Raw genomic sequence first — 17,615 nt, forward strand, 5'->3', positions numbered from 1 at the left:
AGTGAGAGTCAATAGTAAATCAATGATAATAAGGTGCTCATCACTTCATTAGGCACATACACTACCACCTCCGATGTAATCTAGTGTTTCTCTGTATCTTTTTCCTGGAAATTGCGTAATGTTTAGGAAATTAAGAGACGAAAAGAACATATAAAAAGGGATGAGAGGGATTCACCGGAAAGATTATCTGACGGTAACTCCAAATTCGGTTCATCAGAGAATTAACGGGGAGAATTGCACTTTTGGGGAAAAGAAAGAAAGAAAGAAAGAGAATGGGGATAAAAGAAAAGAAAAAAATAAGAAAAGGCGCCACTAAAATTAAGTGTAGTTAATCAATAATCTCCAATTAAAAGATGCCACGTGCATGCCATAATTTTTTTTTTTTTAGAGTTTTTCATTTGTCACGCGCGTGTAGGGTGTAGACCCACTTTCTGTGACATCACCTCTTAGAGGGATACTAAGTTCACTTCATATTAGGATAGGGGGTAAAAAATTACCAGTTAAGTTTAATTACTAAAATGAATTTTCGATTATGTCTTTTCTCTTAGTCATAAATTATAAGTTGATCATCCTCAACGTGTGATTATTTAACGTATAAGCACTTTTAATTTACTATGGTGTCCTAAATATTATGTCGTACCAATATACCATTACTAAAATAGAACCTGAAGAGTTATTCGTTCCGTAACCCTTTCACTTCTTTTAAAGGTCAATCTGGGTAGTATAGTCAGTCACATCTGCAATATTTATTTGCCTCTTGGAAAAATATAGTAATCAGAAAAGATATAACTAATTAATCATCTTGTCTAATTCGTCGAAAACAAGCAAGAAGTTATTCCCCATCCTCTTTCTATGAATAAAAATAAAAAAGCTTAACTTACCCCAAAAAAAAAAAAAAAAGAAAAAAAAAAAGAGAAGGCTTCAAATAATTGGGCTTCAAATAATTGATCTTCTTCTGTAATGGACTGAATATTTTATTAGTGTTTTAGTAATTACACAGAACAGTGCTTACTACTTACTAGTAACGCTAGACACAGACTTTACCTGTCTATATTTTAGAGTATAAAAGACAAAAATAAGAAAAAGAAACCAAAAACCCCACAAGATAATTTACATCAATACTCAAGATATTAGTACCACACTGATATTAGTACCACACTGATCTATACTAGTCCGCAAAGAAAATAATGACCATTTTCACCATTTCGTATTCTTTAATTAATATTTTTTTGAGGTAAGATCAACTGTTGTCTCAGTGATAGCCAAGTGGGGCTGGACACTCTTTCAGTTGTTGCCCTTGGTAGTGAATGTCCTGCAATCAATTGCCACAATAATTCAACTTAGTTCAAGCCTAAAACAACATTCAATTTCGTATGGAATTTGACTTATATACACTATTACTAGTGTAAGGATTTTTTACCCTGTGTTAATATAATTTGACAAGTTAGCAGGTTGTCTGTTTTGTTTTTCAGGTAACTAGTCTCACTTGTTGACTTAAAGGTGGCAAAATCAACCCATTGTTTAGTAACTAGCCCAACACACCCAAGTTTAAGCTAGACTACCGTTACTTGTTAACTAAGAGATGGTAAAATCAACCTATTATATAGTACTAGTAACTAACCCAACACACTAGTCGGATTAAGAACGTTTGTTGACTTGATCCAACCGGATTAAACCTCAAATGATCCATCAAACTTGATGGTAAAAATGGATCAAAATAGTTTAACCAAACTGGTCAAAATGCAACTGAAACCAAAATGCATTAATCGAATATGGAGATCAGGAATAACATAAATTTGGAAAAAGATTGAGCTATATAATAATTTAAGAAAAAGATATTAGCTTTCACTTTTTTTTTCTTCTTAAGGCACAATTAAAAAGGTGAGGAGGGGTTGAATCATGTTGGGCAGTTGCTTTATAACTCGTCATTTCGATCATCTTATTCCAACTCATTTTTTTTATCCGAGCAAACTTTGGACTTATCCTATCATGACTTATTTATTAATTTGATCCATTTTACTAGCCCAAGTTTAACCCACAACCTGTTCACCTGACATTTTTTACCTATTGTTATTTTCTATGTAATTTCATCATGTAACTTTGTTTTAATACCGTCAGGATATAAAAGTTAAATATCCTTACCGATGCAAAGTGGTTGACATCGCGGTGATGAGCCTCGTCCGCCCTAACGACCATGACAACGTCTTTGAGAGTCGAGTCTTGCGGCAAACACCAATAATCAATAGCAATAGCCGGTGCAGGCACATTCTCTATATTTCCCTCATCCAATTCTTTAAGAAATTCAGTGTAAGAATGAATAGCTTCTTCTTCCAAGTAGCCAACAATTCGATGTGCCAATTTTGGTGACAAAAGGTAAGTTATAAAATAGGCATTGAAGAATATGCCTTGTACTGCAAATACAAGTGCACGTTCATACCATTTTGGTTTTGCTATTTCCATGAATGTCATTAGGTGCATTCTTTCGTTTTCTGCTTCTTCTAATAGTGCTTTGATCCAGCCACCACTGTGCTCGAATCGTCTTAGTGATTTGCAGTGTAATAACATTCCTCCTACCATGCCGGGAACTGCTGCCACAGTTTCTAACATCATTGCGCGACAACCGTATCTCCTCTGCAACACATTAGAATTATAGATCGATAGAATAGGGAACACATAGCTGATCTTATTGTCAGACCACAAATCTACGTATGCTGAAGTGAACCAGAGACGAAATGTACAGTATACGTTATATATGAGTAATTTTGACTCAGACAATATATGAGTGTGAAGAAATCTTCTAAATATGTACAAATTAATATTAAATTTCGAACATCGTAAATCAGATGGTCAGTGGGCTCAGTAGCTACGAATTCATCTGAATCACGTATTTTATATACAAAGCGCGCGCGTACACACACACACACACATATATATATATATATATATATATATATATATATATGTGTGTGTGTGTGTGTGTGTGTGTGTGTGTGTGAATGCAGTAAAATTTCAACGAAATTCGATCCATATATATATATATATATATATATATATATATATGTGTGTGTGCGCGCAGTAAAATTTCAACAGAAATTCGATCCGAGTCCATAATCTAAAAGTACAATAAATTCAAAAATAAAAACCTTAAAGGTTAGACCCATCAAATTTTAATCAATGTCTCATTAAGTCTCATGAAGATCTAGCTAATAATGACGTGGTAACAATTTGATCCAGATATTTTAGTTCTCTTATCTGGTTCTTAATTTTCATTCATGGAAGTGACGCTTCAAAACTCTTACATCATCAAGTTGTCCATGCTTAATTTGTCTATTTCTAATTAATTCCTACTCCATTGCTATTATCTTTTTATGTTTTGAGAGTTAGCTAGAATATTCCAGATTACCTAATTAGTCGTTTAACCATCCATAGTTGACATTTAACTTCTTCTTTTTTTCACTAAATTATATTGAAGACTATTTATTTACAAGCTGTTCCAAACATAAAAGCAACAAATAAATTACCTGGAAAAATAAGTCGGTGGGTACCCTGAGGGCCTTGACTGTCCAATAAGCCACTTTATCCAACAACGTTACTGGTGCATGGTGTTTCTTCAGATCTATCGACAAATCTGCCTTGTACGTCTCCCATGGCTACATTCAAAAAAAAAATAAAAAAAAAATCAATATATTACATACTGGCTTAAATTTTTCACACAATAAAATAACTAAACAATGCTAAAAATATGCATTAGAAATCAGCTATAGGTAAATATGTGCAAAACAAAGATATGCGACTAAAAACGACAATATGCAACTTGAACTGCTGCACGTATCAGTTGCCTTCATGGCCCAATGGATAAGGCGCTGCTCTAATAATCTAGAGATTCTGGGCTGGATCCCAGTGAAGTGATTTTCTAGTCTTGAAGGAAAGTCTTGTTAGAAAAATAAAAAAATACAATCAAAGAAGATAATGACTTTGAGGCGTGAATAAATCGATTACAATCCATTTCCTTTAGTGTGACTTATAGGTCACGGATCTACCGTGGAAGCATCCATGATGCTTGCATTAGGGTAGATTTTCTATATCACGCTCCTAACATGGGATGTATTGTGCACCCCTTTATTGAACCGTTGAACGTGTCAAGCTACACTGATTGTGCCTAAAATAATGTTATAAAATAAATCAACCAAATAGATAACAAAATAAAAAATGAAAATATAAAATAAAAACCATGAATTTGCAAAATCAAACATACCATAAAGCAGTTCCACCTCCATGGTGTACCATCTTCTTTTGTAACCTTAGGAGGTTGAATACCCCAATAGCTCACTACACCTTTATTATTATTCCCACCACTAGGAGTGGTTATGCTACAACTCCGAACCTTTTTCTGATCATCTTGATCATTTTGCTCCTTCTCACTCAATGTCATAGTACTTGCGTTACGCGAACTCATAATCGAAAAGTACCTAATCCATGTCAACACCGCCTTTTCGGAACCCTTCATGGAATTTCCATGCAAGAAACCGGCTTCATTTCCGGTCACCGGATGCATAGTTGAAAAATAACGTGGACCAATGTGAGACATCATAGAACGAGCCATCCTTGTTGCACCACGGCTCATCATATTTGTTAATTAAACTAATCAAATTCAAGAAGAAATGGTACGTGAAATTAAGTTAATCGAAGACTTGCAAGAAGTTTGGAAAGTAACTTGGGAAATAAGGCAAGTGTTTTTATTTTGATTTTTGCGTGTCTTCTTGTATTGTGTTTAACACACTAGCTGCTTTTTATATAGGGCTATAATTAATGTTGTAGTTACGAATGAAGGTGGTGGAATGTGATTTTGTTTACTTTCAGCTGGTTTCTAGACATAACTAGAGAAATCTTCAATTGACTAAATATCTCCTCATCTAAATAAAAGTCAAAATTTGTTGTTTGGTAATTATATGACTAATCGTCACAAATAATGTGATACTGATTGATCTAATATGCTGAATTTATCTCCAAAATAAATCATGATAAAATAATTAAAATTAGAATAGCACCATCTTATGCGAAATTTAGAAATGCAAAATTTATATATTACATACAACTTCAGAATTTAGAGCTAGTGTATATACAATCTATTTTAGCGTGTGTTAACATATGTGTTCTTCGTTCAGCGGATTTAAAATCTCGCCCTACCAAAGTTCTATCAATTTATTTCTAGAAAGTTCTTTTTACATTAAATAGGTGATCTCTCGTCGATAGAAACCATGATGATTAACGTTATATTTGTTCTATATAATTTTATGCAAGTTTTACTTATCCAAAATTATTAATTCAAGATATAAATCTTTAGTTTTTATAGGATAAGTCTTGTATATGTGGGTCAATTAATTTGGAATTAACAATACTTAACATACAGGGTGTTTACTAGAGAATTCTATTTTAAAAAAGGACGTGTTCTTAATAAGTGGCAATCATTTAGCCACGAAGTCATGACTGTATAGTCCACCAAGAAACTAATGTCGATATAAAAATATTTGAAACTTCAAACTCTACGTTAATTAGTGATGCATTAGCTGCATAGTTAATATGATATTTTATTTTTGATATAAAAAGATTTTCTTCATCTTTAGATACTTTTTTTTTTTTCAGTTACTCGGTATCCTGATTCTGTTTCAACACATTGAGTCTTGTATAACTTAAGGGGTCTTTTGGTACGTGGGATAAGAAAATAATTTCGGGACAAATTTTGAGATTAACTTTATCTATGTTTGGTTTGGGTTTTAACTAATTCCGAAATTATTTGATCTCACTATTTGTACTAAAATTATGGCGATTGCTATGATACTATCCATATAGAAGGTGAATAAAATAATCTGTAGGATATTCCAACTGCTTATGTCATCCCGCAAACAATCCTTGCATATCAATCGTTGCCTTTATATTCATTATTCATAGTTAAAATTACGACATCATTAATTATTGAATAACAAATTAAAATCCCTCTTTCTCCGCATACTTGTGTTAAAATAATCTACTAAATTAAAGATTCGAACAGGTGACTCTTGGTGATTGGATTGAGACGATTTATCTTCAACCAATTCTTTGGATAAATTCTCCATTGAAGATCTTGGTAAATACAGAAAAAATATTGTTTTGTGTATCATAAATGAATTCTTTGTTTCTACCGGCAAATGTGATCTTTGATAGTAACTACGGCATTTGACTCGAATTATGCGCGTTATATTTTTAACTATATAAAAGCATGGGTTTAGACCCTGCTTCGCTGTCCGTCGTCCATTAAAAAAAAAAAAAAAAAAAAAGTGGGCCCCATATTAAACACAAAAAAAAAAGTGAAACCCACCATCTCCAAACTTATGGAAAAAAAAAAGTGGACCTCATATTAACAAAATCAAGCAATATCAAAAAAAAAAAAATTGAACCCCATATCAAAAAAACAAACAATGTCAAAAAAAAAAAAAAAGTGCATCCCATATTAAAAAATCAAACAATATTCATGTAATTTTCAAAGTATCCTTATCCCATTAAGTCAATAATGATGGATTCATTGCTACATGCGTATCAACCCATTAGTGGGAGCAAATGAAATTATTGTACAAGAAAAACATGGACCCCATATTATTGCTTTTCTTCAAAAGGTTAAGTAGTCAAACCATACAATTTTTTTTTTTTTTTATATTAGTCTGAGATCTAATCTAGATATTGAACTGTTGTATTTGCTATTCCGCCATGTTATTTATTTGTTATGTTTACTAAAATAAATATACTTAAAATACTTATATTTTAAAATAAGATAGAATTTAATTACTTTTTCATTTTTATTCTTACTCTAATAAATGTGAAAAGAAATTAATGTCGTAAAAGAAAAAATAATATCAAATGGAGATTAAATAATGAATAAGGTAAATTAGTCAAATTATAATTCTAATTGACGTTTCCTTAAAAAAACATTCAAAAGACAACATGACAAGTAAAATGAGCTAAACCGAGAATATTTACCAAAAATAAAAAAGTAGTAGTTTTACCTTTAAATAGAAAATCAAATTTCTATTTTGTTTCGTTTTAAACATGTAAAATTAATTTAACAATTTGAATTAGAATTATCCAAATCAAAATTTGATAAAAAATAATAAGTATTTTACACCTTTAAATTAATTGAATTAAAATTAAAAGTATCAACTGATGCTTAAATATTGCTATTGTTTTATCTCAAAGAGAGGAAAATAGTTTCCTTTTAAACAAGTCTTCTCTTTTAAAAAGTATTAATAAATTTTTGCCAACTTTGTATTCGTAGCAAACACTAATATAATAAAGTTTTGGATACGGAGCACAAACTATAATGTTATATTAATCGTGTTTTGAACATAGTGTGTGTGTGTGTGTATATATATATATGCATAAAAACAGTGCAAACTAATAATGTCAAAAAAAGGGCACCCCATATTAAAAAATCAAACAATATTCATGTAATTTCCAAAGTATCCCATTAAGTCAATAATGATGGATTCATTATCACATGCGTATCAACCCATTAGTGGGAGCACATGAAATTATTGCACAGCAAAAAATATGGACCCCATATTATTGCTTTTCTTCAAAAGGTTAAGTAGCCAAACCATAAAATTTTCTTTCTTTTTTTATATTAGCCTGAGATCTAATCTAAATATTGAACTGTTGTATTTGCTAATCCGCCATGTCATGTATTTGTTATGTTTACTAAAATAAATATACTTAAAATATTTATATTTTAAAATAAGATAGAATTTAATTACTTTTTCATTTTTATTCTTACTCTAATAAATGTGAAAAGAGATTAATGTCGTAAAAAAATATCAAATGGAGATCAAATAATGAATAAGGTAAATTAGTCAAATTAATATTCTAATTGACGTTTTCTTAAAAAATCATGCAAAAGATAACATGATAAGTGAAATGAGCTAAACCGAGAATATTTACCAAAAATTAAAAAATAGTATTTATTCGTTTAAATAGAAAATCAATTTCTACTTTGTTTCGTTTTAAACATGTAAAATTAATTTAATAATTTGAATTAGAATTATCCAAATCAAAATTTGATAAAAAATAATAAGTATTTTACACCTTTAAATTAATTGAATTAAAATTGAAAGTATCAACTGATGCTTAAATATTGCTATTGTTTTATCTCAAAGAAAGAAAAATAGTTTCCTTTTAAACAAATCTTCTCTTTTAAAAAGTATTAATAAATTTTTGCCGACTTTGTATTCGTAGCAAACACGAATATAATAAAGTTTAGATACGAAAGACAAACTACAATGTTATATTATATATATATATATATATATATATATATATATATATATATATATATATATATATATATATATATATATATATATATATATCCAAACACAACTACATATATATAGATACACTATAATTCAAAGTGTTGGGCGCACGGGCATAGGCCATCTAGTTATATATATGCTTCAAAAAAGTGATATTTGTGTAAATTAGCACTAAATATGAATTAAATTAAAGCCCAGTTCGATTTGGGTCTTGGGCTTCATTTGATCTAGTAGCAGACTAAGTTGAAGAAATTGCACAGTTTGTCCTTCAAATGGGTTGGTCTTTAATTTTTGGTAATTCACAGGAATGTCCTTATTTCGGGGTGGTCTTTAATTTTTGTCCCTCAAATTGCGAAAATATCCTGGCACTATGGCTAGAAGCCCAAAGAAAGTCAAAAAAAAAAAAAAAAATCGCAAGACAAGATTTCATAGCAAACTATGCCTATTCGGGATAAAGTTATGCACTATAATATCCCAGCACAGTAAAAAAAAAAATATCACAAGGCAAGATTTCATAGCAAACTATATCTATTCTAGGTAAAATTATGCCTTAAGGCATAGTTATGTAGAAATTAAGTTATCCTACAGAACTATGCATTAACGCATAGTTACTCGCTGGGGTTCAAACCTGAATCTCTGGTTTCGTAGACACGCGAATAAGAGTATTTTGGCCCACTCATTTTCATTAAATAAGAAGTAGGGCCAAAAATTAAAGACCAGTCCATACGAAGGGCAATCCGCATAATTTTTTAAAATCGAACTTATGACTAGCGGGACATAAGTTATTTAAAAGCGCGCGATATAACTTGTGAATATTATAGCGAAGATATAAACTTATGTCCCACGAAAAATTGTTTGCATTAAGGGACAAAAATTAAAGACCAGCACAAAATAGGAATAAAAGTGCAAATGGCCCCGCTAAGTTCTGTACTTGATAACCCGCACTCAGTTTGTTTTGTACGCAACGCTGTTCGCATCTTAAACTGAGCAGAAGCGAGTTTAACTAATAAACATTAATAGTGCCAGATCACTTAAAAGGTAATTACATGTAGTAACTTTATAGCAAGCATGAACATCTAATTTGCACTGCAGTATGGTAAAATTAATCTGATAATATAAAATTGCTTCACATGCACCTTCTATATATATAAGTTAAAGTAACTGGGTTATTCTCTTCAAACGCATTGATTTGGTCAATGTATAATTATATTTTCCTTTATCAATAACTACTTTCTACTATTAGCTGCAAAAGAATATGTCCGGTCCCTACAAAATCTTTTACTAAAGTTTTTATCCTCCTTACATTTACAATTAGATTCACTGAATAAAATTCATTATGAAATTTGATGTTTGCATGTCAAATTCAATGTAACTTCATTTAATTGAAAAAATGAGTGCATGCATGTCAAAATCAATGGCTTAATGTAATTAATTGTCAAAATCCAAGATGCACTTAACGACTAATTAAAATGCTTGAAGATGAATTATTTTGAGAATCTTTTCTATATTTTAAAAGTTGAAAGCGACATTGTGGAAAGTGGAAACACTTTGAGTGCCCACTGTTGAACAAAGTGAAATGGTAAATGTTAAAAACAAATAGTCAATTACGATATATTAAAAAATATTTACATTTTATATGATAATTTCATCAATTAAATATACTCTCATCTTTTACCTTTTCCTTCTCTTTCACGAATTTTGTTCCCATCCAATAAAACTAAAAAAAAAAAAAAAAAAAAAAAAAAAAACTACACCAAACTAGAGGACTATTCGGCAAATAGGGCAACTTTCTCATTTGATCATTTCAGTGGTGAGTTTGTAAGGTAAAAAAATTGGCATTTTCTTAAAATTAAAAGGATGTCAGGGTAAAAGATTAAAAGGTACAATAACTTCTCATAAAGAGGCATCGGTCGATGTTAATTATTTTCTTTGATCCATTTTAAGTGTCTTTTTAACCTTTAAAATTTGGTTCATAACAAGTGTCACTTTAAGAAATAAAGATAACATTACTTATTATTTTTCCCAATGCATCATTGCTCTAACAAAATAATCTATACAATTTTCTGGAAAAATTCATGGTTGAGGAGAGATAAAGGGAAATTTAGTCAAATAATATTCTAATAAAATATGTTACTATAATTGATTATTTTAATGGGTGTGCCAAAACCTTAAAAAACATTCGCTCCACTATCAGTTTAACAAACCATCTTGGATGTTACTTTAGAAAACTAAGAAGACATTCATTTTTTCCGAATCCTCTCCAATTTCAATAAATGATGTAAAAAAACTGAGAAAATAGATAATGGGTACTTTTAGGAGTGATGAAGGATATTGTAATCAACTAACACTTATAAGTTATGAAATAAATATTCTGGATGAATGTGTAAAAATCTTAAATGACAAATTAAAAAGACCAGGAGCCTGTTTGGATGGGCTTAAAAAAAGTAGCTATAAAGGCCGAAAACAAATTAAGTTCGCTTTAGATAAAGCCCAAATGGCCTAATTATTTTTTTTCGGCTTATTTTAAGCACAAAATGAACTGGCTTATAACCCCAAATAAACACTCAAAAAAAATTTGAAAAAACAACTTATGTTTTTTTTCAAGAACTTATAAGCCAATCCAAACGGGCTCCAGATGAAGTATGAGATTTTAGCTAAAAAACAAGTCCTAAACCTAGAAGTAATGATAATGCATGACCCAAAATGAGGGCTCTTAGTACTCAACAGTTGAATTCCTTTTTACATCAAGATTTTCTTTAATTTTTTCTTATTCTTCTTATGTTGTTGTCTAACTTTTTGACAAAATTATGAAGCTTTTTCTAATCATTTTTGGCTTTATGGACTGTCTATGAAGTGTTTGGAATCTTCAAAAAATTTAAAATAAGGTCACGCGTGGGATGAATGAATTAACACTAAAACAAAGTAGTTGCCCTACCACCACCACCTCTCCCAAAAAGAAAATTGAAACTTTGAAAAATGTTAATCACGTTAACCTCCTTTTTTGTTCCTTAATGTTATAAGTAATATTTCTCTAAAATAAAATGTTTATAGAATAATACTAGGTATCTTGGAATATAAAATATAATATGTAGGTCTAGTTCAAGGTCGATCCGTTTTGTGAAGCTTATGGATTCTTATAAAGAATCTCAAGTTAATATACAATAATAGCTGGGCACAGTCAAATATTTTTTTTGGTAATTAGGAAGTATTATTACCAAGTGTGCTAATTACAGCTCAAAGAAACAGAAAAGAAAAAGAAAAACCAGGTTGCTGGACATTGTCCCAGCACCTTAATCGGCTCCACTACACAGCAATCTCAAGTTCTAACTAGCTAGGATAGTAATCAATGGAAGGAAGGACACTAGCTAACTTTGCCTAGTACATGCTCTAAGATATACATCCAGAACCACACTCCTAACTATAGCAGTAACAGATCTTCTTTTGCCTTAAACACAACTTGATTCCTACGTTCAAATATTTATAGATATTTAGTGAATTTTTTAATAAATGTATATGGTTTAGCCAAAAACTACTGAATTCACGTGAACTTTTTATGGAAAAAAAAAAACGTTAATGAAGTATTAGCACTATGTATATTAGGTGCACTAAACATATAGGAATTGATAATTAATCTCGATAGCAAAGCAGGAATTTCCCTAAGGGTATTCGAGATTTAATATGTATTTATAAGAAGTAAGTCTTACCTACAAACGCCATTATTGTTTTCTATATGCACAGTATAACTCTCCGATGAAGAATTAATGTTCAACGTTAGTGGCTATCCTTCAATCTATGTAGCTACAATACCAAAGGTTTATCATGCGGGGCCAGTATACAGTACAATTGTTACGATTTGTTTCAATGTTTGTGTTTATCTTTAATTTGTGAAATAAAAATTTCTTTAACGATATCACTATCCAAATTTATTAAAAAAATAAAAATAAAATAATAATGGCAAATGTCGGATATATATAAGGACCTTGGAAAAAATGCTTTCAATAGCATGCCATTTTTAGTGCATGTGCAAAAGCAAAAGTAGGTCAATATTATGCATTTGGTTTAATTTGACCACACACACAAATATAGAACAAAGTGCAGCTGTGCCGGCGCTTGGATTCATATTGGGTCATCTCCTTCGTGTTCTTTCAACATGTGCACAAATAGTTTAATCACTAGTAATAGTTCTTATTTTACAAGGGGAAAACATGTAATATAGGTATGGCGCTAGCCTTTTTGTGGTATGCACTTTGTAAGGGGTTTAAAATTCCAAGAATATCTAACAGACTTAAATTATTATTTAAAGGCAGAAAGTAGTAATCCTTCTTTAATTAAGACATGTTTGCATGTTATGCTTGAAGTGCACCACTATGAGATCCGATAGTCTTGAATTGATTAATGGAATGAGCTGTTTTTTTTTTTTTTTGATATATGACGTTTAGACAATTTTTACCTCATAAATTAATTTTGGATTAGGCATATCGTTCATTTATTTAACGTTTTATGCTTGTTCTTGATTTATTCAATACTAGTTAGCTAGAGTTCCTTATTAATTGATAAATAGGTTGCCATCTCCTCTAGGCAATTAATTCTCATTTTTTATGAGCTCTAACTTTTGAAGTTGTGTTAGGTTCAAAAGTCAATTTTCTTACATGTAGAAAGAAGAGTTTTTAAAATACCAGAAAAAATCGTATTCCCAACTTTTCCCCCCCCCCCCCCCCCCCCCCAAACCCCCAATCCTCCAAATAAAGTAAAATAAAAGAAGTAAAATCCGTGTTTAAATTTCCATTTCGTGATAAAAAGCTTCCACAAAAGAAATGTATGTTTTCCCTTACGGGGAATTTGTTTAACATAATCCTTTACAATTTGAATAAAAGAAAATGACCCTATAAAGATTTTGCATTTTATCTATAAATATCTTATGTATAAAAATAAAAATATCTTGATGATAGATTTGATATAAAACTAAAACAAATTAAATTTGTAATAGGCATCAATACAATTGACCCTTTCTTTACTTTTTGTTAAGGCAATATTTGGATTGGTGAGAAGGCGCGGCCTAGCCGGGCAAAGCTAGAGGGTGAACGGGTCAGGATTCATCCAAATCCTTTGCTTCAAAAAACTACATTATATATATATATATATATATATATATATATATATATATATATATATATATATATATATATTTGTTAAGGCAATATTTGGATTGGTGAGAAGGCGCGGCCTAGCCGGGCAAAGCTAGAGGGTGAACGGGTCAGGATTCATCCAAATCCTTTGCTTCAAAAACTATATATATATATATATATATATATAGACGTTGAATCCCTTAATTAAAACCCGATATCCACAGGTGAGATTTCAGGTTTGGTTGGTGGGAGTAGGTAGAAGGCATTTTCTCAATTCTCAAAAAGGGAAAAAAAGGTGGAAAGGAAAGCACACAAAACGTGGACGGACACTAAAGAAGTAAACAATTGCCACCTTTGACGATCCTTACAAAAACCAATACATGATGTTTTCTCATACGTTTCATAGTCATATTGTCTCTTTATTTTGAGAGTTCACGAAACTCTTTTAGACTATAGTTAATGGATATTCTTCAATCATAATTATAATTATATAGACTATGATTCCATACCAGAAAAGTTTTCAAATTCCTTTTCGGTTTTGGAGTTCTCAACAACAAACACCTACCCCTATATTAGAACAATAAAAAAAAAAAATTAGATTTGATTGTCTAGTCTATAACCGTTTGCTAGATCTCATTTTCATTCATTGTTATTTCGAGAGTTCAAAACATAAACTTAATTTTGAATTAGGTTTAAATCAAATGTACCATTTGACTCCATAAGTCAAACGGAGAGAATTAACGGTGGTCAACAACCTCCTTTTCACATACTCATCGAAACAGAATGAGGTCTCAGAATTTTGTTTTGATAATAAACTATGAAATATTACCATACCAACAAACCATTACACCTAAGAGAGCATCTATAGCCTTGACTGCCTTCTAGGAAGAGTGCTAAGTACTAATAGACCCCTGAAAATCAACTAGTTACAAAGAGCCTAAATAAAAGTGCTATATTTCCTACCTCTCTTTGTGTTTCTAAATATATCTATCCTTTAATTTCCCTAATTCCAATTTGTATTTGCAGTATTACAAAATCTCTATGCACAACCTTCCCTTGAAATAACTTGTTGATCCTTGCCATCCATGTATAGTATACCACAACACCATAAATAGCAACCAACACCTCCTTCTCGAGCCTATTCCAGTGTTTTGACTTGATGATTTATAGATCTTCCTTGACCCCTTGATGGTGTATTATAACTCTCAACCATCCCTGTAATGCACCCCATAATTATCCTGTCCAAGCACTGAGAAGAGGTGTGTGATGTTTTCACTAGCACCATCAGTACACAGCACACAGTGGTGCTCCTCTTTGCCTAAACCCATCTCCTGCAGTCTTTCCTTTGTTAAAATTCTTCCCGCATATTGTTAAAGCGCTGCATGAATCGTGCTTGGCACATCGCTCGCATCACGACCCAATCGGAGTATAGCGGGCACCCGGAGCTAACCTACCGAGCACCACAACACGTACATGCATCTCATATCTATACCTAGGTGGGCCATTGTGCTAGCTAATATATCTCATAGTCTGCAGGGGACACAAGCCCGAAAGAGCTATACATATATATACGTCATCAAATTGGGCCCATGTACTTAAGCCGACGGGGCTACCAAAATGATGATACAACACAAGAGGGACAGAGAAGGTCACAAAACATCTAGCTGTACATATTTGTCTACGAGCCTCTATTGGAATGCATAACATAATAAGGATGGGACAGGACCCCGCCATACCCATCTATAATAAAAGGACCATACCAACTGGACTGCGACTCCGGAACAAGTGGAGTGCTCACGTGCAACGGTGAGATGGCGATCATGAGTCCGAATCGTCTTTGTCTACTCCGCGGGTATGAACGCGATCCACAAGCAAAATGACGTCAGTACGAATGATGTACCGAGTATGTAAGGCATGAGTAACAACATAATGAAAGAATGAAAAGAACATAAGATAAAAGAAATCAACATGTACTCTGAATGCCTCTTAAGGCGGATATCATGCATGCTTAGCTTTTTAAAAAAAAACATTTCATACATATATAATATGAGTGTTAGTGCTGCGGAACTTGCAGCCCGATCGATATATCATATCATCCCGCGTCCGCGGTAACATCATAATCTGCCCACTGCAGTGATGTGCACATCTACGTGCTTGCCCGGCAGACTATAGCGCGACGCGGTATAACAAAATACATACATATATATAAACAATGCATGAGAGCCCAAATAAAAGCTATAACTCTATCGGAGTGACGTAAGGTTAGTAAACCTCCAATTTCTATTATGGAATCATCACCATCGCTATATCTCACCTTGAAAGAACAATTATCGTAAGGTGATATCAACAATAATGAATAAAACCAATAATCATGGAACAAGCTCAATGATGTCATGAGAACATCAAGAACTATAAGCTTTGGTATCTTTAGAAATGGAATCATCATCATCACCATAGAGAACTTTATCAACAATACCATAAGAACCTCGAGAGTTATGAGTTTCTAGCAATTCTAGGAAATAGGACATTATGGATATTATGTATGGGTTCACAATAAGGGAATCATGCCTTTAGAAAGAAAGGGTTAGCCTTATCATACCTCATCATCTCTTTAACTACTCAACGCCTATCCTCCCGAGCTCGTAAATCTACATTCAAGATGATTCGCATTCGGGTAAGTCATTGAAATGCTTATGTGGTCAAACTAAATTAATAAATGAGCTAACGAAAATTGGGCAAAGATTTCCCCTTATATCTTCTATTTCCTCCAACTCAAAACAATTCCCAAAACCACAATAAAAACATCAACAATCCCATAATCAAAAGATTACATCCCAATCCCAAACTTCTTTTCATGAACAATCCATAACAACAACTTCAATACAACCCCTTATACACTTGTATACCCCACTTCCGCAACATCATTATTACTCCTCATAACAAGATTATACTCATAACACGCTAACAGTTATAGTTCAAGTTAATTTGTAACTCAAAATATCATCAATTCATATTTGAACTTTTCCCCATAACTCTTTTCACTTTCTGAGGCTTGCTAAACCTTCCAATCAACTTAACATAAGAGATAAGATAAAAAACATACCTTGAATTTGAAGAATTTCAACTCACACATGTTGCTTCAGGACTTGATCCCCACAACTCCAAGTGAAAGCAAGAATATCCAACTTCCATGAATTAACTTAGGTTTTCAAGGTTGATCTTCTCTTGATTTGATTTGGAATGATTTGGAGTGTTTATGGATGTTAAGGAAAACTTAGAGAGAGATTAGGGATTTATTTTTGGGTGAAAATGAGGCCCAAGTCGTGGGAAATAATTTTATAGGAAGTCTCCACCGACTTCCAAGTTTCCAAAAAAATCCGGACAAAGTATGGGTTACTGTTCATCCCGTACTTCAAAGTAGGGGTTACTGTGCATCTCGTACATTGGAGGTAAAAAAAAAATCAAATTTTTTCAACTTTTTGAAAATTTCAAGTAAAGTACGTCCAAAATGTACGGGACGTACATTTTTGTATGAGTCGTACTTCATCCCGTACTTCACAGAAATGCGATATGTCAGTTGCATTGGAAAGAAGACTCGCCGAACTTCAATTGACATAGGCTATGTATTACGTAACTCCTCATATCCTAGGAGATATGCCTCTTTAAAGTTGGACCAAAAATCATGTCCAAAATTCTGCCAAGTTTTTCCAAATTTTCAACAAACCTAATTTCTTCGATTCGCTTGATCCCGAAACCTTTAAATACTTGTCTGACACTTATTAGAAGTCTTCCTTAACCTTATAGGGGTATCATATCCTCTCTGGACTCACGTTAGTTTGGTTACGGCGACACAGAAATTTACGAGGTGTAACAGCTCCCCTGTTCCACACCAATTCAGTAACCTCCCATCTAGGTGTATCACCCATTAACTGCATATAACCACTAGAGATAGAATACTTCTTGTTGGTAGTTAGGTAGTATTGTCCACTAGAATACCAGTTGATCATTTTCAACTTCAACTTATGAATTCTCTTCCAAAAGAGCAACTGCAATCAGATGGTGGAGTACTATGCCCCCAAAAATCATCCATGTTGTTCATATACACCTCATTCACCCATTTTACCCATAAAAGATCTTTTTTTTCCATTAC

General features: G+C 32.2%; 1 protein-coding gene across 1 annotated transcript; it reads right to left on the minus strand.

The window, feature by feature from the left end:
• Positions 1-938: 938 nt before the first annotated feature.
• On the minus strand, positions 939-4,766 carry LOC132030848 (ubiquinol oxidase 2, mitochondrial-like). Its single transcript, XM_059420609.1, has 4 exons — positions 4,256-4,766; positions 3,522-3,650; positions 2,143-2,631; positions 939-1,312 (listed from the first exon to the last, which is right to left on the minus strand). The coding sequence occupies exons 1-4, from the start codon at positions 4,625-4,627 to the stop codon at positions 1,253-1,255; spliced, it is 1,050 nt and encodes a 349-aa protein (XP_059276592.1). The 5' UTR covers positions 4,628-4,766; the 3' UTR covers positions 939-1,252.
• Positions 4,767-17,615: the final 12,849 nt, after the last annotated feature.

This window comes from Lycium ferocissimum, chromosome 1, assembly GCF_029784015.1.
Source record: "Lycium ferocissimum isolate CSIRO_LF1 chromosome 1, AGI_CSIRO_Lferr_CH_V1, whole genome shotgun sequence".
Classification (NCBI taxonomy): Eukaryota; Viridiplantae; Streptophyta; class Magnoliopsida; order Solanales; family Solanaceae; genus Lycium; species Lycium ferocissimum.